Raw genomic sequence first — 24838 nt, forward strand, 5'->3', positions numbered from 1 at the left:
GAAAGTATTCATCACCTGGATTCATCAATTGCAAATAATCTTTCTTCATCTATACCATGTAGGGGGTTATGTTGGCCCCCAAGAAAGATAGGTCCATATAGAAATCCCTAGATCCTGTGAACTTGATCTTATTTGGAAAAAGGCTCTTTGCAGATGTAATGAAGTAAAAGAATTTGAGATGAGATCATCTTGGTATATCTGGATAGGCCCCAAATCCAATGACAATTGTCCTCACAGCAGAGAGAAGAGAAGACACAACACACAGGGGGTGAGGTGCTGGAACACAGAGGCAGAAATTAGAGTGATGTGGTCATGATCCATGAAAGTCCAGAAAGGCCAAGAGCCCCCAGAAGCTAGAAGACGCAGGGAAGGATTCCTGGAAATCACTTCTAATCCAAACACGCTGGCACAATGACACACCAGGGAAAAATAATTTTAAATATAGTTACTTATATGTAATTCGCATATACCATCTGTATCTTCGCAGCCAGGCCTGAGTGGCACTGAAGGAACTGAGGGAAGGCTTATGCCCGGGTCCCCACAGAGCCTTAAGGAGGAGAGTGAGGATGAGCCAGGAGCACATGCACTGTAAGGGATGACAAGTTGGCCTGAGAGCAGAGGGTGGGTCTGTTTGCTCTTCAATATTTCCTCACCTCCTAGAAAACTGAGGGATCCATAGCAGACAGAAAGGTTGTTTGAAAATGCATAAGAAGAAGTGTTTTCATGAGAAATAAAATGGATGTCAAGGAAAAAAGAAAATTTCATTTTGCCTTTCCCCAGAATGATAACTGTTTTCTTGTGCAGAATGTCAGCAGTAAATTTCTATACATGACTTTCTGATAGGCCATTTGACAAATGTTGCAGGACAATTCTTGAAAAAGTCAAACAAACCACATAGTCTACATTTTACTTTTTTGCTAAATTTTTAATTCCAAGAAAATTTATGGGGAGTTTGGAAATCTGATTTCATATCAGATACTAATGAAAAGAAATCAATTTTAACTAAATCTGGTCATAGGCATTTTACTATGTAATTAGCATATAATTTTTTAAAAGTTTATTAACTTCACAATAGCCACAACCAACATTTAGATAAAGCAATTTATTGTTGCAAAACTTTAGAATATTGGTATTGCATGTTCTTGGCATCCATGCCTGCTTTATCAAACCTTGAAAATCTTCGTTGCTTCTTCTAAACCTTTCGCATTTATGGGAAGCTCCCTCAGGCTGCCAGGCTGCAAAAACTTCTTCACTGTGGGGAGTTTGCTGATTCTTATTTTCAGGGCCCACAATGCACAAAGCACAGCCTCAGAGTGAAGCCAAGGACTGACACCACCATTAACACAACCCAGGGAATCTGCGCCCCTCCTACACAAAGACCACCTGAGTTCTCTCTATCAGCACCAGTAGGGAGGCAGAAAGAGACACTAAGTGAGAAATGAAGATAAGAGGAAGAATGTGCAGCTCACTAGCATTTTCCCAAAAAATGTCTTTAAGACTTTATTCTGTTCAGTCTTCCTACCCTCTTCCTTACACATGAATCTTGTAGATTCATGGGTCTTGTAGAAGATGAGAAAGAACAATGTGCCTGTGAGATATCAGCACAGATCAGTCTCTAAGCAGAAGAAGTGAAGATATGGGAAAATTGAGTTAGAAATGAAAATAGAAAATGTTAAAGACAAACCATGGGGCCACTTTTTCCCATAGAGAGATATAGCTTTCGTGGGCAGCGTGTTGGGAGAGCTGTGCACAAGGAACTCAGTTATCTGACAGCAGGAGCCAGAGCATAAGGAAGGAACCAGATGGAAAGGGCCCTGCTCAGACACATTTGGTGTGGGAAGATAAGGGCATATTGGGATAAAGGGCATCACAGAGAACTCAGGAACAGAAACCACAGTGAAATAGAGGGATGAGGAGAGATGCTGAGTCCTGGGTCCTTGGCATTATAAAAAGCGAAATATTCTTGGGGTAGCATGCACATGTAATTTCCTTGGCATAACAAGAAGGCATTTCCATGCCTCAGAATCACGACCTGGAAGCTCATTTTGGAGACCTGGGGGGCCCTGAAGACCTGGAGAAGGCTGAGGTCAGAATGTGGCCGGTTCAAGGGCCCAGATACTAGATCCCAAGATGGGAGATGAGGAGCTGCCTCTTGAGGACTGGGAAATGGGTCACCTTCAGCAGAGGGAAGTTGGAGATGAGGCTGGTGTCAAGCTCTTCCACGTGGTAGAGAAGTTTGACCAGGTGAATGTCAGCCCGGCTCAGCTTGTGGCCAATGAGGTAGTCTTGTCCATGGCTCTTCAACACATGGAGAATCAGAGGAAACAGATCAGGAACACATGTGCAGTGAGGCTGGGGCCTCTGCTTCTCCCTGAGTTTGTCCAGGCTGACTCTCCCTCTCCTACCTCTGCTTCCTTACTGGGCAGGTGCAAAGATCCAGATCTTTCTCCATGTTACCTGATTCAGTGAGAGAGTAAGAAGTGTGTCTCTGCTTACTCCTTGTTTGGAGCCCAGGCTCCCATTTTCTCCTCTCATTCCACATCACTATGGCATCCACAGCACCCACCCAGCTTGCATCTTCCACATGGGCCAGGGGCTTTTCCCCTGCTGCAGCATGTCCTGTCTGCCCCAGGCCCTACAGTGTGCAGCCCTGATGTTCAGTGGCTCTACACACACTCTCTCTCTCTCCAGTCTCTCTTGGGCAGCGACTCCACCTTCATGACAGCACTCTTCTCCCACGAGTAGACTATTTCAGAATCCTCATTTCTCCTCATCTGCCCTCCTCATTTCCTGCTCTGGGATCTGAAATAAGCCTGGGTGAACTTTAATTCATCCTCTTTCTTGCAATGGTGGTTCTTACTGCTTTGACTGTGTTATAATCTGCATGCCACTGTGTCCCAGGGTGAACTGCAAAGATGTCTGCAACTTACTTTGAAATGCAAAATAATAATAATAATAATAATAATAATAATAATAATGTGTTTGAGTGAGGCAAACAGGGGTGGAGTGACTGATGCGTGATAAATCAAAGATAAAAGGTTAACTTTGCTCTTTAGATCCTTGGTGTATATATGTTCATAAAACATTTCTTTGGACTACACCAGATCTATACATTTTTAATAATAAAGTTTTTGAGTGATATATGATATTTATTAAAATATCTCAGCACATTGACATCATAAATAATAAAAAGAGAAAACATATGGCAACATTGATTTAAGATAATATTTTGACAATACATTTTCACACTATGTATACATACAAACGTATGGATAATGACTTGGTACACAAACAAAACAACTTCAATGCTATATTGTAATATACATTGTTCAAATGCACATATCATGGGCTCTTTGGTAGAAATGGTAGAATTCTTATTCACAGTCTATTTTTATACCATGCCTTGAGAGTCAGGTGCTCCATTAACATCAAGGAAAGCTTTTTGGAAGTGAAGGTCAATGCCCCAAAAATACACAGGTACTATTTTATTTTTCTGTTGCCTTGTGTTATGGACTGAATGTTTATGTTTCCCAAAAATTCATATGTTGAGATCCTGACCCCCAAATCTTTAGAAGAGATCCCTAAAAAATATATTCTTTCAAGCCATTAGTAGGTGGGGGTTTCAGGAGATGATCAAGTCATGGGGGTGGAGCTTTCATGAATGACATTAGTCCCCTTATAAAAGGGATCTTAGAGAACTCCCTTGGCATGTTTGCCATGTGAGGACATAGCCAGAGATTGGCTGTCTATGATCCAAGGAACAGGTGCTCCCTAGATGTGAAATCTGCTGGCACATTGATCTTGTACTTCCCAGCCTGCAGAGCTGTGAGATAGAAACATCTGTTCTTTAAGCTACCCAGTCTATGGTATTTTGTTATTGCAGCCAAACTACAAAGAAACCCTCTGAACTCTTAGTGCCCTTATAGACTAAACAGCTTCTATCATGACCCTTACAACAGTCAAATACACCAGCATTGGTCAATAACTGCCAGCTTCCCTAATTTTTGCCTCTATTTTCAATTTATGACCAACCACAGAAAGCAAAATATAGATCTCCGACTAATCCCATAGAAATCCACACTTCTAGTTAGCCAGCTTACAGCATCCCTAGGCCAGCAATCAGGACATAACTTTTTCTACCATGAATCTCTCAGACTTTCCTGCCTACCTCTGAATCTCTGATAAATACAAAAGATGGCGGCTGACTTCCTTTCTATAGCAAGCTCTGTATAAACACCTTTTGCTTATTCTCATTTGGACTGTCTTCACTTCCACAGTTTTTCTGGAAGTTGCAACAAGACATGATCTATGTTGCCCGTTACCATGGACCCCAGCCGTCAACCAGGTGCTGTATCCACAAAGGCTCCTTGTGCATTGTGGCAAGTCAGCACCTGGGCTGAACTCTTTTCTCTTTGCATTGAACTCTTTCACTTTTTATTCTCAGGTTGGTCCTTGGTTTTGGTATTGGTTCTCATCTGCTTAGCATCCTTTGTAGAATCAGGACTTTCTTTTCATTTCTTTTGTAGTCTTTCGTGTTACTTTTTTTTGTCGTGCGATCTAAAGGTGTTATTTGTCATAAAAGAAGCAGCATAAGAGCAGAGGCCCAGGAGCCTGTTTTTCAAGATAGCCTCACGGTACATTAAGTTTGAGGTTCTCACTGGACCTCTTTCCATTTGTCAGACTTTGCTGTGGGTCACCCTAAAGCCGAATGAAGTTCTTCTCTCTTGATTTTTGGTTCTTGTTGTTCTGCAAACTTGGCAGTGATCCAGACAGAAACATCACAGTTTCCACTTGAGGCAGAGTATTGACTGTGACTTTAGATTTACTTTATCCTTGTTAGGTGGTAATCCATATATCTGACTGAATAATTCTCTATTGTAGTTTTGAGGCTTAAATCCTGTAGCCACTAAAAAGCTGAAGAAATGCCTAGGGCGAGATCTGGGGAAGGGGCATGGACCTTCCATGCCTTCCCTGGACAGGCCACCCTCCAAGAAGCTCCATGTGTTTAGTTATCCAGAAGCTCCCAGGTACAGTTTCAAAGACAGGAAAATAATGGCTTGTTGTTCCCTCTTTGATCAGGGCAAGCTTTGCATCTTTTTCCTCAGGTGGATGCAATGAGTAATGAAGAAGCTTTTCACTCAAACCTGCCCTACCTTCTGTATACACTTCAACCCCGTAAGACAAAAATAACCAAACTGCTGAGTGCCTTCTGCCTTAGATTTTATGTTTAAACACCGGAGACAGTGAAGCATTAGGTGACAGGAAAGTAATTCAGCTCCACTGCGTGCCTTTTATATGCTAGTCATTAGGCTATGATTTTTATAAATATATTTACATTTATTTCTCAGAACACTCTACTGTGATAGATTTATATCTAAAATGTTTGTTATACACATGACCAAATACAGGTACAAGAAACATCGGTGACCTGTCCAGCGTCATAGTCATGAGAGAAATTAGTGGAATCACTGCAAGTAACCACTGATGCTACAAATAGGGTTTGCTCACTCTGCTGTGGTTTGTTTTACACATAAGCTTAGCGTGATTCATATGGCTAAAGCCCTGCCATTTACATAATCCCAAGACAGCCTCCCCAGCACAGTGATCTCGAACGTGTCTGTTTTCCTCTCTCATCATACTACACATCCCAGGCTCAATTTTATGCCCAATATTAGAAGTTCTTAAAAAAGAAAAAAATAAAATTAATAAAGGAAAAACTAGGAAATAAGGTATGTCTTTAAAAGATATCCCTAAAAAATATATTTTTTCAAGCAAGTTACTAATTTTCAAAAAACAAACAAAAAAAAGAAGCTCTCTCAATTATTTTCCATAAAACATTGTTCCATTACCTTCTCCATATGATGTTGGCCAATTCTAGTCATGATTGTGTTTCAAGACCTCACCTAATATTCCCATGGTAACGTGGGAAAATTGTTTACATAGTAAAATTGGCAAACATGGTAAAATTATTCATATAGTTAAAACCAGTGCATATCATAGGACATCTTCTTTCTTCTCATTTCAAACTGTGTTTCCTACAAAACTTTTATTTATTTATTTTGTTTGTTTGTTTGTTTGTTTTGAGACAGAGCCTCGCTCTGTCACCAGGCTGGAGTGCAGTGGGGCAATCTCGGCTCACTGCAACCTCTGTTTCCTGGGTTCAGGTGATTCTCCTGCCTCAGCCTCCCGAGTAGCTGGGACCTTAGGTGCACACCACCACGCCCGGCTAATTTTTGTACTTTTAGTAGAGACTGGGTTTCACCATGATGGCCAGGAGAGTCTTGATCTCTTGACCTCGTGATCCACCCGCCTCGGCCTCCCAAAGTGCTGGGATTACAGGCATGAGCCACTGTGCCTGGCCCTGTATTTTATTTTTCTGTGAGACAGAGTCTTGCTCTGTCACCCAGGCTGGAGTGCAGTGGTGCAATCCTGGCTCACTGCGACCTCCGCCTCCCGTATTAAAACGATTCTCCTGCCTCAGCCTTCCAAGTAGCTGGGATCACAGACACCTGCCACTACGCCTGGCTAATTTTTGTATTTTGAGTAGAGATGGGGTTTTGCTGTGTTGACCAGGCTGATCTTGAACTCCCGACCTCAGGTGATCTGCCTGCCTCGGCCTCCCAAAGTGCTGGGATTACAGGCGTGAGCCACCATACCTGGCGAATACTTTTAAATAACAGCTTTATTGACATGTATTCACATACCATAATTGCCACCCCTTAACAGAATATTATTCAGTAATTTTTAGTACATTTACAGAATTCTGCAAATACTATCACTGTCTAATTCCAGAACATTTTTATCACCTGGGAAAGCAGTAGCACATGCTTTGGCAGCCATTCCCCATTGTCCCCTTTCTCCAGCCCCTGTCAACAACTGATTTCCTTTCTGGACTCAAATGGTCTGGATGGTTCATACAAAAGAATTCATGTCACATGTGGCCTTTGGTGTCTGGTTTCTTTTACAGCACATGTTTTCAAGGCTCACCCATGTTGTAGCATGCATCAGTACTTCATGTCTTTTCATAGCCCAAGAATATTCCATTGTCTACTACAGCACATCTTGTTCCTCCATTCATCCATGGGTGGACATTTGGGTTGTTTCCACCTTTTGCATAGCATGAATAATTCTCCTATGAACATTTCTGTGCATGGATTAGTGAGGATGTGTTTTCCTTTCTCCTGGATGTAGACCTGGTAGTGCAATTGCTAGGTCATTGGTAACTCTATATTGGACTTCTCAAGGAACTGCCAGCAAAGGAGGAGACCCCTCCTCCCAGCTTTGCTGATGCAAAATCAGTCTGGCTGCTTAGGTCTGTATCAAATGCTGCACTTAGGTAAGCCTAGTATCTTGGGCACCAGCCTCTCAAACCTTAGTCAAGTTGACCAGTTCATACAACTGGCTGGAAACTTAGGTTCCTGGTCACCATTCTTGGAATTACTGGAACCTGAGATTTAGCTCCTTTGCAGCATTCTCTCCCCAGGCCTTCATCTACCAACTCTCAAACATTCTATGCCTTGTCCTAAGCTGTTGGCTGGAGTCCAGCCTCTGAAGTCCTGAGCACCTGGAATCATGATTCCCCATCCTCCTGAGTTCATGGTTCATCAGCGTTTGGAAACCTCTGTCAGGGTGCTGGATCCATAGGCTGCATTGTCTTCTAGAATCACACTCGCCTGAACCCTCCCCATATTCACTCTTTTCTCATCTCCATGGGACTCTGCAATACTGGACACCAGCGTATATGCCCAAGGCCCAGCCTGCTGCTAGTCGTGATGCTCCTTCCACGGTCCCGCCCACTCACAGAAGGACCTAAATCACTCTGTGTTCTCTGTTGATGGAAGAACGGAAAATATACTATATGGGGCTCTCTCCTTTATGTCTTTCCCACACAGGTTGTATTTGCTGGCAATGTAGTTGAGAATGGCTCTGGTCTGCATCAGCTTCATCCCGTCAATCTCAACCATTGGCACTTGCTGGAACAACAAACTCCCATCTTTAGAAAATAGGAAAAAAAAAAGGCAGAGTGAAATTTCTATGAATCCCACCCTTTCAGGATGAAAAAGTGGTTGTGGAAATGACTAAATGTATAAAATGAAAAAAAAATTGCCTGGCAACTGTTCAAATGAAATAGGAATTTATTTTTGGCTTCTGGAAGTGCTTTTTCTTATCAAGCTTTCTTTTACTTTTTATGCTGTTACTTCATTTATGTTTTTATTCCCCATCCAGCTACAGAATAGGTCGCTTGTATTGTCTGTGTTGATTTATCTTCTTGATATCTTAGGAAGAAGTTGGGAGGGACTGCAACAGGCCACCAGCCAGATGCCATTTAACATGGGAATTTCTCAAAGTAAGTCTCATGCTGTTGAAGACATTAAACACAGTTCTGAGAGAAGCTTCTATGTAGGCTCTTTGTGTGCCCTTCAATACCCCCATTAGACAGTGTGTGCAGGGCAGGCTCTGTGTTTCTTACCCCATGGCTTCTACCCTGGCTCATGTCCCTCCTCACCCTGTGACCTGGACTTCCAACCAAGTCAACACTGTCTCGTTATCTAAGCAGACAATATTGCAAAGATATCACCTTGTCAAACTTATAAGAGAAACAATTCAAAATGGACCTATTTCAACTCCTTTTGTCTAAAACATGTCCTTGCGTGTCTTTGGATGGGGTGGGCTATATGAGATCCTGAGTTGATGACCACAGCTCACTCATGGTGCCAAAAGCAGGAAAGCAAGAAAAGGGATCCTCAGGGTGCTGGAGATGGTTCTCCAGCAAATACAAATAGAAGTCTGGCCTTTTCAGCCTGGAAAGAGTTGCCAGACCTGCTCTAGGAGCCCATCCTTTCCATTTTATGATTTTCTCCCTCTCCACCATCACCAACTACAACCCTACACACATGTAAGCATTGCTGGCTGTTCAAACCTCCCTGTGTACCTTCTACTAGATACCCTCCTCAGAGGCACTTAGAGACTTGATCTTACTATTTCTTAACTTTTCCAAATCTTTTGCAGGTTCCAGAAATTTCTCTTCAAACTGGAAGCAGAAACAGTAAATGGGCTCTTATTAATTCATTCCATAGCACTGTAGACTTTTAACCTTGAATGGCTTCTGTCTGGTACATAATTTGGAAAATATAAGATTTCTGAGCTTGGCAGAGCACACAGAGGAGGCTGGTGGTGGCCATTTTGAAATTTACACTAAATCATCAAGAAAAGGGCATGGATCACAGCACCTAGTTGCTCAATCTTCTAGTTCACTTTACTTCCACCTTGATGGCTCCCATGTCCATGATTAGGTCATGATTTGAGAGGGGATATCACTGCAGTTAAAGGATCATGCAGTTCTTCTAATTACGATGTTGTCATATCTTAGGAAAGCATATGTCTCTGAGTGAGATCAGACCACAACCTTTGTGTCCCCAGCATGGGTATGCCATGGGCCAATGGCCACCAAAGATTCTGCCACCAAGGGCCCTCTGCTATAATTTACATCAGCTCAGTTTGTAGGAGCCCTGCTAAGGGTGAAATAGGTCATAGCTGTTGCATAGTTATAACTCTTGCAATTATAATTTTCCCTCCTGGAGAATATGGGACACTATAGAATAGAATTCTCAATTTCAGGAAGGAATTAAAGTCCCCACAGTAACATTATTTTTAATGAAAATCTCTGGCTTGTGACATGGCTGTGTGGGTTTAATATCACTGTTGTCATGTCCTGGCTTCTTGACTTTGGACACATTGTTAAATCTCTCTGTGTCTCAGTATCCTAATCTATGAAATGGGAATACTTATGGTACCTATGTTATAGGTTGGTATGAGGATTAAATTTCAAAGTCATTCAAAGCACTCAGAAAAGTAGCAAGTGTATAAGTGCTCATTAAACATACACTATTAGGATTCTGAACTATGGCTGCTATTTCATATCATCCTTAAAAAATTAAATCAATCTAATATTGATGATAATATACTCTATTGCTGATCTATATCAGTGATTTAAACTTTGAAATAAATCACACCTTGTCCTGAGTGTAGTCACTTTGGTTGGCATGGCAGCCAGCAATAAGTCTGTCTCAATCTGATCAGAAGCTCTGAGTGGATGCAGGTATTTAATACAACTATGAAAACCAGTTATTGCATAACAATGCAGTTGACTTAATGGGCAGAATCAATAAAAATAAAAGTCAAAGTAGACACTTATCAAGATTTCCTGTATTTCACTGTTGATATGATCTGGTACCAATCTTGACTCTGCCTCAAAATAGCTGTGTGATCTGGGAATCATCACTTAACATCTTCAAGCCTTAGTTTCCTCATCTGCAAAATGGGGATAGAACATTTTCTTAAACAGAATATTGTAATGTTTTCAAAATGCATGATACAGGGCCTGACCCGCATGCATCAACATCAAGTAATAAATGGTAGTTGTGTTTGCAGTGGTTACTTATAGTTTAATGGAGTTCTTTATGGTGAAAGTTCAGGAATTTGGGGGTTTCTAGCTTGCTCCATGGAACAGAGTTTGTTGTGGATCTATGATCGCACAGGACCAGGATCTAGAGATCATGGGGGGTGTGTGCCAGCAATTAATAAAGCGTCCAATTCAGGACAAACCTAAGGAACGGTGGGTGGTCCTGGCAGGAGGGTGACCGAGATGGGGTGGGATTGGCAAGTGGGATGTGCTTGTGAGGCTGAGGACTGGGTTGTGATCATCAGCCTTAGGGTACTGAGACCCCAGAAGCCTGAGCAAGGTCTGCAGTCAGCCCTGCCCCTGCCTTCAGTCAAGCTGGTTGGAGGCCAGGGAGTCTGGGTTCCTCCCAGCCTTGCCCCTCCCTCCCTCCTGCTGAACTCTTCTTACCCGGGCTCTGAACACATCCCTGAGCTGTAGAGCTGATGTCTGGGTGACAGGGTATTCATTTGTACAAAGAAAACAACCTGGAATGGCAGTGTTTGGATTTCTTGTGTGCTTATTTCTTCATAGGATTGAGAAAGGGTGAGGCTAAAGTCCCAGGCCCTCGTGAAGCAATGAAGAAAGTGCCGTCCCGAGGTTCAGGTCCACACGGCGCTGTGAGGCTGATGGGGCGCGCTAGAACTTCCTTTCACAGGATGCCACCTCACCTGAAACCCTCCTTTTCGGCTGCCACCCGAGGGACAAGATCTCCTGAGTCTGTCCATGAGTTACCCCGAGGAAAACCCTCAGGCAGCCCCTGAGGGACTGTGTTCTGGACTTGGAAGTGTTTTTCTCAGTGACACCTCTAGAGGGCAGCACTTAGCGGAGTCCCACAGACACCTCCCCACATTTCCTGCTCCAACACTGGAAGGATGACCTGGTAACGCTGGGGAATGCTTGGGTGTTCTCCTGGAAGCTCCTGATTTTAATCACCTGTTTACTTGTCTCTATTCTTATAGGTATGTAGGCTACTCGAGAGCAGGAACTGAGTCTGTCTTGTTCACTGTCTACCATCAGAACCTCACACAGCACCTGGCACTTAGTAGGTGCACAACAAAATAATCATCGAATTAATATACTCAGTCTTTAACAGGTTATTTGTTATAATCCACTGCCTTCCACCTCTCATGTGTGGTATGCATTTTAACTTTACATTCACTTCCTGATATACATTTTATCCCCTTATTACATAAATTTCTAACATGTATAAAAATAACACAAAAGTATCACGACCTTCCTTGTATTCCTCTCATAGAATCAGTAACTACCAATGTTATTGAAAAGAGTCAAACTCTGTAAAATATTTGGAGATTTATTCTGAGCCAAATATGAGTATCTAGTGCCTGAGATACAGCCCTCAGGAGATTCAGAGACCGTGTGGTCGAGGTGGTGAGGGTACAGCTTAATTTTACACATTTTCAGGAGACATGAGACATCAATCAAATATATATAGATGTACATTGGTTTGGTATGGAAAGGGGGGAAACTGGAAGTGTGGGTTTCCAGGTTGTGTGTAGATTTAAAATTTGTCTGATTGGCAGTTGGTTGAAAGGGTTAAGTTACTATCTAACCACCTGGAATCAATAGAAAGGAATGTCTAGTTTAGGATAATAAGGGGTTGTAGAGAACAAAGTTTTACCCTGCAGATGAAGCCATCTGGTAACAAGTTTCAGAGAAAATGATTGTACATGTTTCTTATCAGACTAAAAAAGTTTGTTCTGTTAGTAATTCCAAAAGAGATGAGGTGTAATGAGGCTTGTCCAACCCCCTCCACTTCCCATCATGGCCTGAATTCATTTTTCAGGTTAGCTTTGAAATGGCCTTGCTGAAAAGAGAGATCCATTCAGATGGTCAGAGTGAGGGAGGGAGCTTAGAATTTTATATTTGGTTTACACCAACTAAAGCCAATGTGTTTTCATATACATGCCCACCCACTTCCCCCATCTTGTAATAATGTAAGGAAATCCCAAATACCATATATTCCATCCTTAGATACTTCAAAGTGTTTCCCTAAAACATAAAAACTATGATTCCAGCAAACCAGTCTCAGATTCCAGCAAACCAGTCTCATGTGCCCATTGGTTAAATGTGACCATTCTCACCATGCTAAGAGGTGAGAGTATGTGGTAATAATGAATGTAGGGAAGTTAGTGGGAAGAGGAAGAATTCAAGAACTAATATTTATTGAAAACTTTCGACTGATCCTTCCTTCCCCAATGCTAGTCTCTTTCAATGTGTTATATCTTGACTCCTCCTTATAGTCCTATGAAATGCTTGTTATTATCTCCATTCCTTAGTTAGTGAAATGGAACATCAGAAAAGTTAAATGCAATGTCTGCTATCACACTCCACGTGGTGATGAACTTGAAAATCCACACCCAGGACGAAAATGAAGGTAGGCCTAGAACCCACCCAGGTGAAGGCCCTGAGAACCCATGAAGTGGCCGTGAAACCAGAGGATGTCACTGACAAGGAGGACCAACTCTTTGGCTGTTAGGCTGAATTTGATGAAAAGCAGAAATTAGGCCTCAGGCTTGCTTAACTGTAGCTCGAAGAACCAAATTCTTTCAACAGACAGAGGACCCTAATTTCTTGCTTCTTTTGGTTTTCTGTATTCCACCTCTTTGGGGTGCATTTTGTTATATAACCTGGAAAATCATGTTGCCTCATCAACTTTGCAGGCTTGAATAGGAGATAGTATCTATTCAGCATCAGTCACACACTGGCCATTCCTCCAAATTTATCTTCATTTTATCTTACAAAAATCAGCTAAGTTGAATGTTATTATTATTCCCATTTTACAACTGGTGATACTGAGATTTTTAAAGCAACTCGTCCAGAGTAAGTGGTGAATCTGGGATTCAAACCCATTGCTATTCAAAACCAATGACTGAGCCTTATTTTCTGTTAGTGTTTCTCAAATATGTATGCTAATTTTTCAGAAAATTGTGAAAGCTACATATTTTTTAAAGAAAATAGGAAAGAATAAAAAAATACCAGAGAGCATGACATGCTGGAGTGTAAGTAATGTTTCATGAGTTTTTAGTTTCAGTTACATGTATGTTATGTGTATGGATATTTGCATGTGTGCACGTTCATTTGGCCATTGCAAATGGTTAGAGATAAATTCACTAGGGATCATCAAGGAAGTTTGTTGGCCCTTGCTCTATCGCAGCCTGCTTGGGAGGTGGAACATAGCAGAGAACCAGCAAATGAAAACCAAGTGTACAGGGACAGGCCATAAATAATTGGATCATGAATGTGAGTGGAAACACACAGGACTCATTGAAAGCAGGAGTTCCAAGACTTAGGAACAGTGGCATTTTCTCTCCAAACCCCCAACTCTGTTATAACATATTAAGATTCTTCTTGCAAAGTTTTGTGGTCATCGAGGTTGATACATTTGTACAAAAATATACTTGTCTTTACCAACAGATGTATTTCTAAAAAAGTATGTATGACTTGAATTTAGACATTAAAATCTTTTAAATGTCTACATTTTAAAATGTGGAACTCAACAGTCTAACTTTTAGAAAGTAAATAATTATTTGAAACATACTTAATCAACTCATCTGTCTTGCAATTAGAGACTTTGCACATTGCACTTTCCTCTCATTGGAAATGGAAATAGCATGATTCAGCAGAAGGAAAGGGAGAGTGAATCTCACAGAGAGTGGGGTGTGCTTCTTTAATTGTTATGGACTAGAGTGCAGAGTGATTCAAATTGCACACTGGCACCCTTAGCCATTACTGAGGATCATGTTTCAAAGGGAAATGAATTATTATTATCTCACATAACATTTTATAATAATGCTCTCACTTACATGTAACATATCACCTTCACTATATGAGGTTTCCAAAGGCCAGGCCAACACTGAGGCAAAGGTTACCACTGAGCTTTGTTGGGTCAACAGAAAATGAGAACCAGAGAGGCTCGAAGATTTGCCATGGGTCACACACACATTCTCCTCATTCATGGTCAATATCTAGGGAGTGTGGCTACCTTCTGCAACAACCCTGGGAAATGGCTCCTAATAGCCTAATTAAAGATGAGCACACTGAGGTTCAGAGAGCTAAAGCGACTGGCCCACGCTGCACACTTGGTGAGTGTTAGGTCAGCTTGAACTCCTTCTGACTGCAGGTCCATAGCTTTTCTACTCCACCCTGTAAGCTGGCTCTGCTTCTATCTGAGAAATTGTTTCATATTTTCCCATACAGACTCCATTAACCAACTAAAGATTGGAAGGGAAGGGCGAGAGGGGGACACCTGAATCTCGAGTTCCTTTCTGTTAGCAACTTTTCAGGAGCTTGATTGGAGAAAATAATAATAATAAAAATGTTTCTTTCTCTACTTTGGCAACGCTAAAAACTTAAGTGAGTTGAGAACTAGTATAACTGTATTTTCCTCAACTAGAAAATGGGCATGTTTTGAAAGGAATATAAGTGGTGAAATTCCAGTAGTAAATTAGAGTTAATTTACTCTTGGTCCCTGGGTGGTCCTAATTATTGCTTCATATCAGAGAGAAGGGAGACTGATATCAATCACAACTCCTTCCATTATGAGGTTCATAAACTCAGTAGGCTTTTCAAATTCTGAGCTCAAGTTTCTCCTTTCAAAATAGGGATAGTTATATCTATCTTTGAGGGATGTTGAGAAAGTTAAATGAAATATCGTATATAAAATTTATAATAGGAACTCAATAATGAGAGTGACCTCCTGCCCCCACTTCTTGGGATGTGGATGAGTCTCTCGGAACACACTGGGTAGCACATGAGTCTCCTCTCTCTTTCTCTCTTAACCCATCAAGCTCTGGTAAAAAATAAGATTTTATATATATCTAGATTTCTTTTCGAATAAGTCATATAATGAGTCTCTTTTTTTAAAGCTCCTATACAGAGATTAATGATAGTCACTGATACAGTCAACCTGGGTTAACAAAGTTTTCAGTGAAGTTTCAGGGAGGCCTGACCCATCGTTAACACAGACTTACTTAACTCCTAGACTGCAGCAGACCTGGTTCCCAGGTTGTTTTATAACCTGGAAAAACAGACGTTTTATAATCTGGAAAAAGGCTCCCATACCCTGCACCTGGTGGGCCTCTCTCCTCAGGCCAGGCCTAGATACCACCCACTCCCTGCTCTGAGCACTGTGAACCTATCCTGTTCCCAGGCCCACTTTGCATAAACTCCAGTGGAGTGAGAGTGAGCCTCACTGCTTCTCTCTCCAGCTATTCATAGCTCTTGGGCAGGGTCTCACTCTCAATACTTGATGAAAACGGTTGCTCCTCTACAGTATCCTGTTCCTTACCTGAAAATGCAGACATTTTGCTAACCTTTCTTCTATTTCTTGTTTTCAGCATATTTCCTTCTTTTAAAAAGTTTCATTCAAACTGACTAACATTGATTGAGCTGTTTCGGTGTCTCAAGCAATGGTGATGGCTTGTAGCAAAAAAATATTTGGTTGGATTTTGTCTCTGCCCTAAAGTGGTTTAGATCTAGTCAGAATAACAGGCTTCTGGCCAACTGACAGAACAGAATGTGCTCAGCAGTGATTTCACTTTAAAGGATTCCTAGAAATTTCAACCCGGGAATCATGATTCTGTTAACCAAGGAAATCAGAGAAAGGGGAGAAGGCTGCCAGGCTGAGAAAACTGAGGACTCTTGCCCTTCTGCCCAGGTGGGCTCCTTCTTTCCAGGGTAGCATCTCAATCTGCAGGTTCAGTAGATTTTGTACCACCCAAATGTCTGCCTTCCTACCCTTCAAATTAGTATCAATCCTCATTCTTGTGCAAACATTGCCTTGCAACATGCATTTCTTGTCATTTCAGTATCTTCTCACATGGGTGTTGTACTAGTCCGTTTTCACACTGCTATAGGGACCTACCTGAGACTCGTAATTGATAAAGAAAAGAGGTTTAGTCCGCTCATAGTTCTGCAGGCTGTACAGGCTTCTGCTTCTGGGGAGGCTTCAGGAAAATGACAATCATGGCGGAAGGTGAAGGGGAAATAAGCACATCTTCACATGGCTGGCAGGAGAGAGAGAATGAGGGGGTGGGTGCTACATGCTTTCAAACAACCAGATCTCATGAGAATGCTATCACAGGACAGCAGTAGGAGAATGGTGCTAAACCACTGAAAACCACCCTCACGATACAATCACCTCCCACCAGGCCCCACCTCCAACACTGGTGATCATAATTCAACATGAGATTTGGGTAGGGACATAGAGTTACACAATATCATTCCACCCCCTGGCCCCTAACATTTCAAAACGCAATCATGCCTTCCCAATAGTCCTCCAAAGTCTTAACTCATTCCAGTATTAACTCAAAAGCCCAAGTCCAGAGTGTCTTCTGAGACTAGGCAAGTCCCTTCTGCCTACCAGCCTGTAAAATCAAGAACAAGTTAGTTACTTCCAAGATACAATAGGAGTACAGGCATTGGGTAAATGGTCTCATTTCAAAAGGGAGAAGTCAGTCAAAACAAAAGAGCTGCCAGCCTCATGCAAGTCCAAAACCCAGCAGGGAAGTCATTACATCTTAAAGCTTCACAATAGTCTTCTTTGACTTCTTTGACTCTTTGTCTCACATCCAGGCCATACTGATGCAAGGGTGGGCTCCTAAGTCCTTGGGCAGCTCCGCACCTGTGGCTCTGGACAGTACATTCCTTAGGCTGCTTTGACTGGCTGGTGTTGAGCACCTGCAGCTTTTCCAGATGCATTGTGCAAGCTGTTGGTGGATGTATCATTCTGGGGTCTGGGGTACAATGGCCCTCTTCTCATAGCTCCACTAGGCAGTGCCCCAGTGGAGACTCTGTGTGGGGGCTCCAACTTTTCCCTTCCCCACTACCCTAGTAGAAGTTCTACATGAGGGCTCCACTCCTGCAGCAGGCATCTGCCTGGCCATCCAGGTGTTTCCTTAAATCTTATGAAATCTAGGCAAAGGCTCCAAGCCTCAACTCTTGCTCTCTGTGCACATGCAGGCTTAACACACATGGAAGCTGCCAAGGCTTCTTACAGCTTGCACCCTCTGGAGCAGTGGCCTGAGATGTATCTGGGGCCCTTTATAGCCATGGTTGGAGCTGAAGCAGCTGGGACACAGGATGCCATGTCTCAAGGCTGCACAGAGCAGCAGGGCCCTCTGTTTGGCTCACAGAACCAGTTTTCTCTCCTAGGCCTCTAGGCCTGTGATGGGAGGGGCTGTCACAAAGCCCTGGACATGCCCTGGAGACATTTTCCCCATTGTCTTTGCTGTTAACATTTAGCTACTTTTGCAAATTTCCAAACTTTTGCAAAAGGAACAGTATGTTAATAACTAAGACTTTTGCAAATTTCTGCCACTGGCTTGATTTCATCCCCTGAAAGTGGGATTTTCTTTTCTATCACGTGATGAGACTGCAAATTTTCCAAACTTTTATGCTCTGCTTCCCTTTTAAATATAAGTTTCAATTGCAGATTGATTCATTCAGATTCAATGACAGATTTCAGATCATGTCTTTGTGAACACATATGAACATGTGCTGTTAGAAACAGCCAGGCTAAATCTTGAATGCTTTGCAGCTTAGAAATTTCTTCTACCAGATACCCTAAATCATTTCTCAAGTTAAAAGTCTCACAGATCTCTAGAGCAGAGGCACAATGCCACCAGTCTCTTTGCTAAGGCATAGCAAGAGTGACTTTCACTCCCATTCCCAAAAAGTTTCTCATCTCCATCTGAGACCTCCGCTGGACTTCACTGTCCAAATCACTATCAGCATTTTGATCACAACCATTGAACTAGTTTCTAGGAAGTTCCAAACTTACCCTCATTTTTCTGCCTTCTTCTGAGCCCTCCAAACTGTTCCAGCCTCTGCTCCTTACCCAATTTTAAAGCTGCTTCCACATTTTCAGGTATCTTCATAGGAATGTCCCACTTTTCTGGTACCAGTTTCTTGTAGTAGTCCATTTTCACACTGCTATAAAGACATACCTGAAACTGGATAATTGATAAAGAAAAGAGGTTTAATCAGCTCACAGTTCTGCAGGCTGTACAGGCGTCTGCTTCTGTGGAGGCCTTAGGAAACTTACATTTATGATGGAAGGCGAAGGGGAAGCAAGCACATATTCACATGGCTGGCAGGGGAGAGAGAGAGTGAACAGGAAGGTGCTACACACTCTCAAACAACTATATCTCATGAAAACTCTATGAGAAGACAGCACTAGGGTGATGATGAGAAACCATTAGAAAACACCCCATGGTCCAATCACCTCCCACCAGGCCCCACCTCCAACACTGAGGATGACAATTCAGCATGAGATTTGGGTGGGGACACAGAGCCAAACTATATCAGGTGTCATATGTTTTTCCTGTGAATTATTTTATAGCCTGGACAAGTCTTACATCTGGATCCAAAAGGAGGACATCACTGAAGCTCCTAATCTTTCCTTTACATTTTTCCCCACTATTAAACATTTATTCCAGGACATTGTTGACTTATATTCTAATGGCACCATATATATTAACTGGGTTCCTTTAGGTGCATTTTAAAAACTAGTTATAAGGGCTGGGTATGGTCACTCACCCCTGTAATCCCAGCACTTTGGGAGACAGCGGTGGGAGGACCACTTGAGCCAGGAGCTTAAGTGCAGCATGAGCAACCTAGCAGACCATGTCTCTACAAAAAAACCCAAATTACATCAGGTGCAATAGCGTGCACCTGTGGTCCCAGCTACTCAGTAGACTGAGCTGGGAGGATTGATTGAGCCCAGGAGGTGGTGATTGCAGTGAGCCAGGATTGTGCCACTGCCCTCCAGCCTGGGCCATGGAGCAAGACCCTGTCTCTAAATCAAAGCAAAACAAAGCTAGTTATATGCTGCAGTAATTATTTAGTTATTCTATCAGTTTCTGAATTTTAATACTTGAGAAGTCATGTAGTCTGCAGATTCCAAACCAGAAAATATTTTGCTCCCATACCCCAGAGGACATTCAGAATATCTGGAGTCATTCTTGTTTGTCACATCAAGGCAGAAGGTGGTGGGTAGTGCTTCAACATAGGTAGGTGGAGGCCGGTGATGCCTTGGAACATCCTATCATGAACAGGACAGCCCCTGCACCCAAAGAATTACCCATCCCAAGGGTTGCCAAGGGTAAGATGAGAGACTTTTCCTTAGCCATTTTCAAGGTTTGCTGTGAGTTGGTTGAACCCTAGATAGAGAATGTGACTTGTCATCTAGCTAATTAGTGGGAAAGGCTGAATCAGATTCTAGTTTTCCTGACATTCAGAAACTAATCTATTCCTATTATAAATCAACCTTAATTTTGAATTTTCACAGCTATAAAGTATTGCAGTTACTTATATACACATTGTGTCCCTACTAAATTGTGAGGTTCCGAAAGAGCAGAGAGGTCTCACGGTATGTTTTAGCACAGTGTATTGCACATGGTAGTATTACAATATCACTGATACTTGGATAGATCACACAGCAATGCTAGACATTTTAGCAGTCACAGAGATTTCTATAATTTCATCTTTTGAACTTAGTTGAGAAAATCAAATGATATAGAAAAAATTAAGCAGAAAAATTAAATAATAGATTCAAGATAATGGATCTGCCAATCCTGATTATCAGACTCAATTTTCTACAATTTCACAGAATAAATAAAGATATGAGTGTGGCTCACTGAGTAGACCCAGAAGGACTAAGGAAGGAGGAATTTGGAAAAAGCAAGGTTATCAGGCAAGTGTTTAACTGGGCAAAGGACAAGGATGAACAGATATTTGTTGAATCAGGAAACTGAAAATTCACAATAAGGGCCATTATTGTTTTTAATTTTGTTAGTCATTAATCTAGGTCATCTTGCTTTATAGAACTAAAAGTTCCTCTCCCTCTCCCTCTCTCTCTCTTCGGTCTTCCTCTGTTGCCGATACTGCTGTGATCTCAGCTTGCTGCATGCAACCTCCCTGCCTCGGGGTCCGGTGATTCTCCTGCCTTGGCCTGCCGAGTGCCTGGGATTGCAGGTGCGCACTGCCACGCCTGACTGGTTTTTGTATTTTTGGTGGAGATGGGGTTTTTCCGTGTTGACTGGGCTGGTCTCCAGCTCTTGACCTTGAGTGATCTGCCTGCCTCGGCCTCCCAAGGTGCTGGGACTGCAGACAGAGTCTCGCTCACTCAATGCTCAATGTTGCCCAGGCTGGAGGGCAGTGGCGTGATCTCGGCTCGCTACAACCTCCACCTCCCAGCTGCCTGCCTTGGCCTCCGAAAGTGCTAAGATTATAGCCTCTGCCCGGCTGCCACCCCATCTAGGAAGTGAGGAGTGTCTCTGCCTGGCCGCTCATTGTCTGGGATGTGAGGAGCGCCTATGCCTGGCCGCCCCGTCTGGGAAGAAGTGAGTAGCGCTTCTGCCCGGCTGCCCCGTCTGGGAGATGAGGAGCGCCTCTGCCCAGCCGCCCATCATCTGGGAAGTGAGGAGTGCCTCTGCCTGGCTGCCCTGTCTGGGAAGTGAGGAGCGCCTCTACCTGGCCGCCCTGTCTGGGAAGTGAGGAGCACCTCTGCCCGGCCGCCACCCCATCTGGGAAGTGGGGAGCACCTCTACCCAGCTGCCCCATCTGGGATGTGAGGAGCGCCTCTGCCTGGCCGCCACTCCATCTGGGAGGTGAGGAGCGCCTCTGCCCAGCCACCCCATCTGGGAACTGAGGAGCGCCTCTGCCTGGCCGCCCCATCTGAGAAGTGAGAAGTGCCTCTGCCTGGCAGCCGCCCCGTCTGGGAAGTGAGGAGCATCTCTGCCCGGCCGCCCCATCTGGGAAGTGGGGAGCGCCTCTGCCCGGCAGCAGCCCCATCTGGGAAGCGGGCAGCACCTCTGCCCGGCCATCCCGTCTGGGAAGTGGGGAGCTCCTCTGCCCGGCTGCCCCATCTGGGAAGTGGGGAGCACCTCTGCCCGGCTGCCCCATCTGGGAAGTGAGGAGCGCCTCTGCCCGGCCGCCCCATCTGGGAGGTGTGGAGTGCCTCTGCCCAGCCGCCCATCGTCTGGGATGTGAGGAGTGCCTTTGCCTGGCCGCCCCGTCTGGGAGGTGTACCCAACAGCTCCAAAGAGACAGCGACCATCGAGAACAGGCCATGATGACGATGGTGGTTTTGTCAAAAAGAAAAGGGGGAAATGTGGGGAAAAGAAAAAGAGATCAGATTGTTACTGTGTCTGTGTAGAAAGAAGTAGACATAGGAGACTCCATTTTGTTCTGTACTAAGAAAAATTCTTCTGCCTTGGGATGCTGTTAATCTATAACCTTACCCCCAACCCCGTGCTCTCTGAAACATGTTCTGTGTCAACTCAGGGTTAAATGGATTAAGGGCGGTGCAAGATGTGCTTTGTTAAACAGATGCTTGAAGGCAGCATGCTCATTAAGAGTCATCACCACTCCCTAATCTCAAGTACCCAGGGACACAAACACTGCGGAAGGCCACAGGGACCTCTGCCTAGGAAAACCAGAGACCTTTGTTCTCCTGTTTATCTGCTGACCTTCTCTCCACTATTATCCTATGACCCTGCCACATCCCCCTCTCCGAGAAACACCCAAGAATGATCAATAAATACTAAAAAAAAAAAAAAAAAAAACAACAAAACAACAACAAAAAAAACCCTAAAAGTTCTAAAGACTTAGATTCACCTGTAAGTTCTAGGAAATTGCTCTCAAAACATTCTGCCTAGCTTTGGAGCATAACAACCTTAAAGAAATATTGAAAAGCCAATGGCATCAACACTTGACAACAAATCACAAAGCACTTCCTGAAGGAAGCATTAATGTGTGATATCTACCATCAAGTTGTAAATTAGAATTGTGTTTGGCAGTTGTTGGTATCTCTTTGCTCAGCAGGAGATGGAGGTTTGGAGAAGCAACTGCAGACATGGAACTGTCCAGTTGTATGTCCCTTTTACCAGTCATTGGGAATTCCCAAGTCTGTGATCTTGCCAAACGTAAATTCACAATAATTGTGTGTTGATTACTTGTCTAGAGAATGGAAGTTTAGCATAAACACCTACCTTCCCTCTGGCAATGATCATATTCTTAGATTAAGTAAAATGACATCATGACTATTATTTCCCCTCATGACATTAATTTTTCTACTATCATTAAATTCTCATTGTCTACTTTTCTAAATTCTTCATTTTTCCATTTCTTTAATGATTGTGAGAGTTGTCAAAGTCAAAAGGAGTCACAATGTTAGCAAAACTCTGACAAACACAGCTGAAAAACGCCATAAAGAAAATGTTCTGGCGGCACGCGGTGGCTCACGCTTATAATCCCAGCACTTTGGGAGGCTGAGGCAGGTGGATCACGAGGTCAGGAGATTGAGACCATCCTGGCTAACATGATGAAACCCCACCTCTACTAAAAATACAAAAAATTAGCCGGATGTGGTGGCAGGCGCCTGTAGTCCCAGCTACTCGGGAGGCTGAAGCAGGAGAATAGCATGAACCTGGGAGGTGGTGCTTGCAGTGAGCAGAGGTGGCACCAGTGCCTTCGAGTCTGGGTGACAGAGCAAGACTCTGTCTCAAAAAAAAAAAAGAAAAAAAAAAAAAAGAGAATGTTCTTACTCTTTGTCTGATAACAAAACAAACTAGGAAAAACACAGCCTTGAACAAAGGCCATCGCAATCTTAGAATACTTCTGTTAGGGCATTTGCCCATCAACGGCCTGTTTAAACTTGGCCTGGCATTACCCTTGTTATTAATATTTGTAGTGAAAGATAAGTATTTCGAAACGTTTATTTAATCCTTATTTTTTTCCTATAAAAACCTTTGTCTTCCTTAACTTGCCTGAATACATACATAATTTACTATGACAAACATATACCCATTACAACACTTAATTCTCAAATAAATATCTTTTATTTGAAAGGGTCTCTGTTTATTATTTAAGTTGAAACAATGTATCCAAAAGCAGGTGAATGCAGAACTTTTAAACTGTCATCCAAGCACACAGAGAAGGCATTAATATGAGTATAAAACAGATTTTTCTTGTGCCAAGGACACATTTTAAAGTATTTTTCTAGTGACCTAGATGGGAAGTCATGAGGTAATATAGGGAGATTTCTAAGATCGGTATTTACTTTGTTAAAGGCTGTGACCCTTGGGGCTCAACAACTTAAGGTCCTAATGTGGTTTATAAACTACATGTTCATTTCAATAGCTCCCTCCCACTGAAAGGAATAGAGTCAAGTTAAAAACAGCCACTCCCACATGTTTCAGGGCCACAGGACTGCCTACTAGATTCTAAGAAAAATGGCAAGTCATTATCTTATCACAAGGTAACTGGTTAATATGTTCCTTTTCAAGGTTGGCAATAAAAGTCTAACCAAAAATTTCAACAGATTTTGCTCTCTTTACAGCAAGTCAGTAGAAACTGGCTTTTTGAAGACGCTCATTTTTAATGACTTGGATGTAAGGACTAAGGCAGATGAGAAATCTCTGCTGGGAGCATAGCTGGGAGGGGATGTCTGTGAAGGGCAGGCTGATGGCACTCTGGAAGACTTCTCTTATTGGGTCGCCACACAAAATACAGGGCACCCAGGTAAATATGAATTCCAGGCAAAGGATCAGTCATTTGTTAGTATAAGTATGTCCCAAACACTGTAGGAAACATGTTTATACTAATACAGTATTGATTATCTAAAAATTTACATTTATTTGGGTGTCCTGTATCTTATCTGCCAAATCTGGCCACCCTGTTTTTATAGTGTTTCCTCTCTGCATTGCTCAAATCACCCTTCCTGGCCTCTGGGCCTTTGCACATGGTATTTGTCCTGACTGGAATATTCTACTTTCAGCTCCTACTATATTTTCTCTATTGTGTCTTTCCCTACGTTAATTTGACATGAAGTATTCAATATCACATTTCTCCCTAGACCTTGAGCTCCTGAGAGCAGAGCTGCCTTCTTATTTGTGTCCAGTCCTTATTGTCTGGGACAAAACCTGGACATTTTAAGAACTCCTAAAATAAGATAGTTTTAAAATTTACATGGAAAAATTCTAGCAAATACTAAAGTAGAGAAAGTAATATAACAAGCCTGAAGGTACCCATGACCTGGATTCATCAGTTGCCAACAACATTTCTTCAGCTATACAAGGTAGTGGATTAAGTTATGTTGGCTCCTAAGAAAGGTATGTTCATGTCCAAATCCTTGAGTCCTTTAAATGCGACCTTATTTGGAAAAAGGCTCGTTGCAGTTAAGGAACTTGAGATGAGATCATCCCGATACATCCAGATATGCCCTACATCCAATGACAAGTGTCCCTGTGTGTCCGGAATTGGTGGGTTCATGGTGTCACTGACTTCAATAATGAAGCCGCAGACCATCGTGGGAGAGTGTTACAGCTCTTAAAGATGGTGTGTCCAGAATTTATTCCTTCAGATGTTCAGATG

At 42.8% G+C, this 24838-nt stretch overlaps 1 protein-coding gene across 1 annotated transcript; it reads right to left on the bottom strand.

The window, feature by feature from the left end:
- Positions 1–1163: 1163 nt before the first annotated feature.
- Positions 1164–24772, bottom strand: LOC100611839 (glutathione S-transferase A3-like). Its single transcript, XM_054686565.2, has 8 exons — positions 24692–24772; positions 18243–18414; positions 17030–17169; positions 8980–9031; positions 7856–7993; positions 5034–5165; positions 2176–2309; positions 1164–1307 (listed from the first exon to the last, which is right to left on the bottom strand). Exons 1-8 carry the CDS (start codon positions 24770–24772, stop codon positions 1164–1166), a joined length of 993 nt encoding a protein of 330 aa, XP_054542540.2.
- Positions 24773–24838: the final 66 nt, after the last annotated feature.

The sequence above is a fragment of the Pan troglodytes genome, chromosome 5, assembly GCF_028858775.2.
Source record: "Pan troglodytes isolate AG18354 chromosome 5, NHGRI_mPanTro3-v2.0_pri, whole genome shotgun sequence".
NCBI classification, from domain to species: Eukaryota; Metazoa; Chordata; class Mammalia; order Primates; family Hominidae; genus Pan; species Pan troglodytes.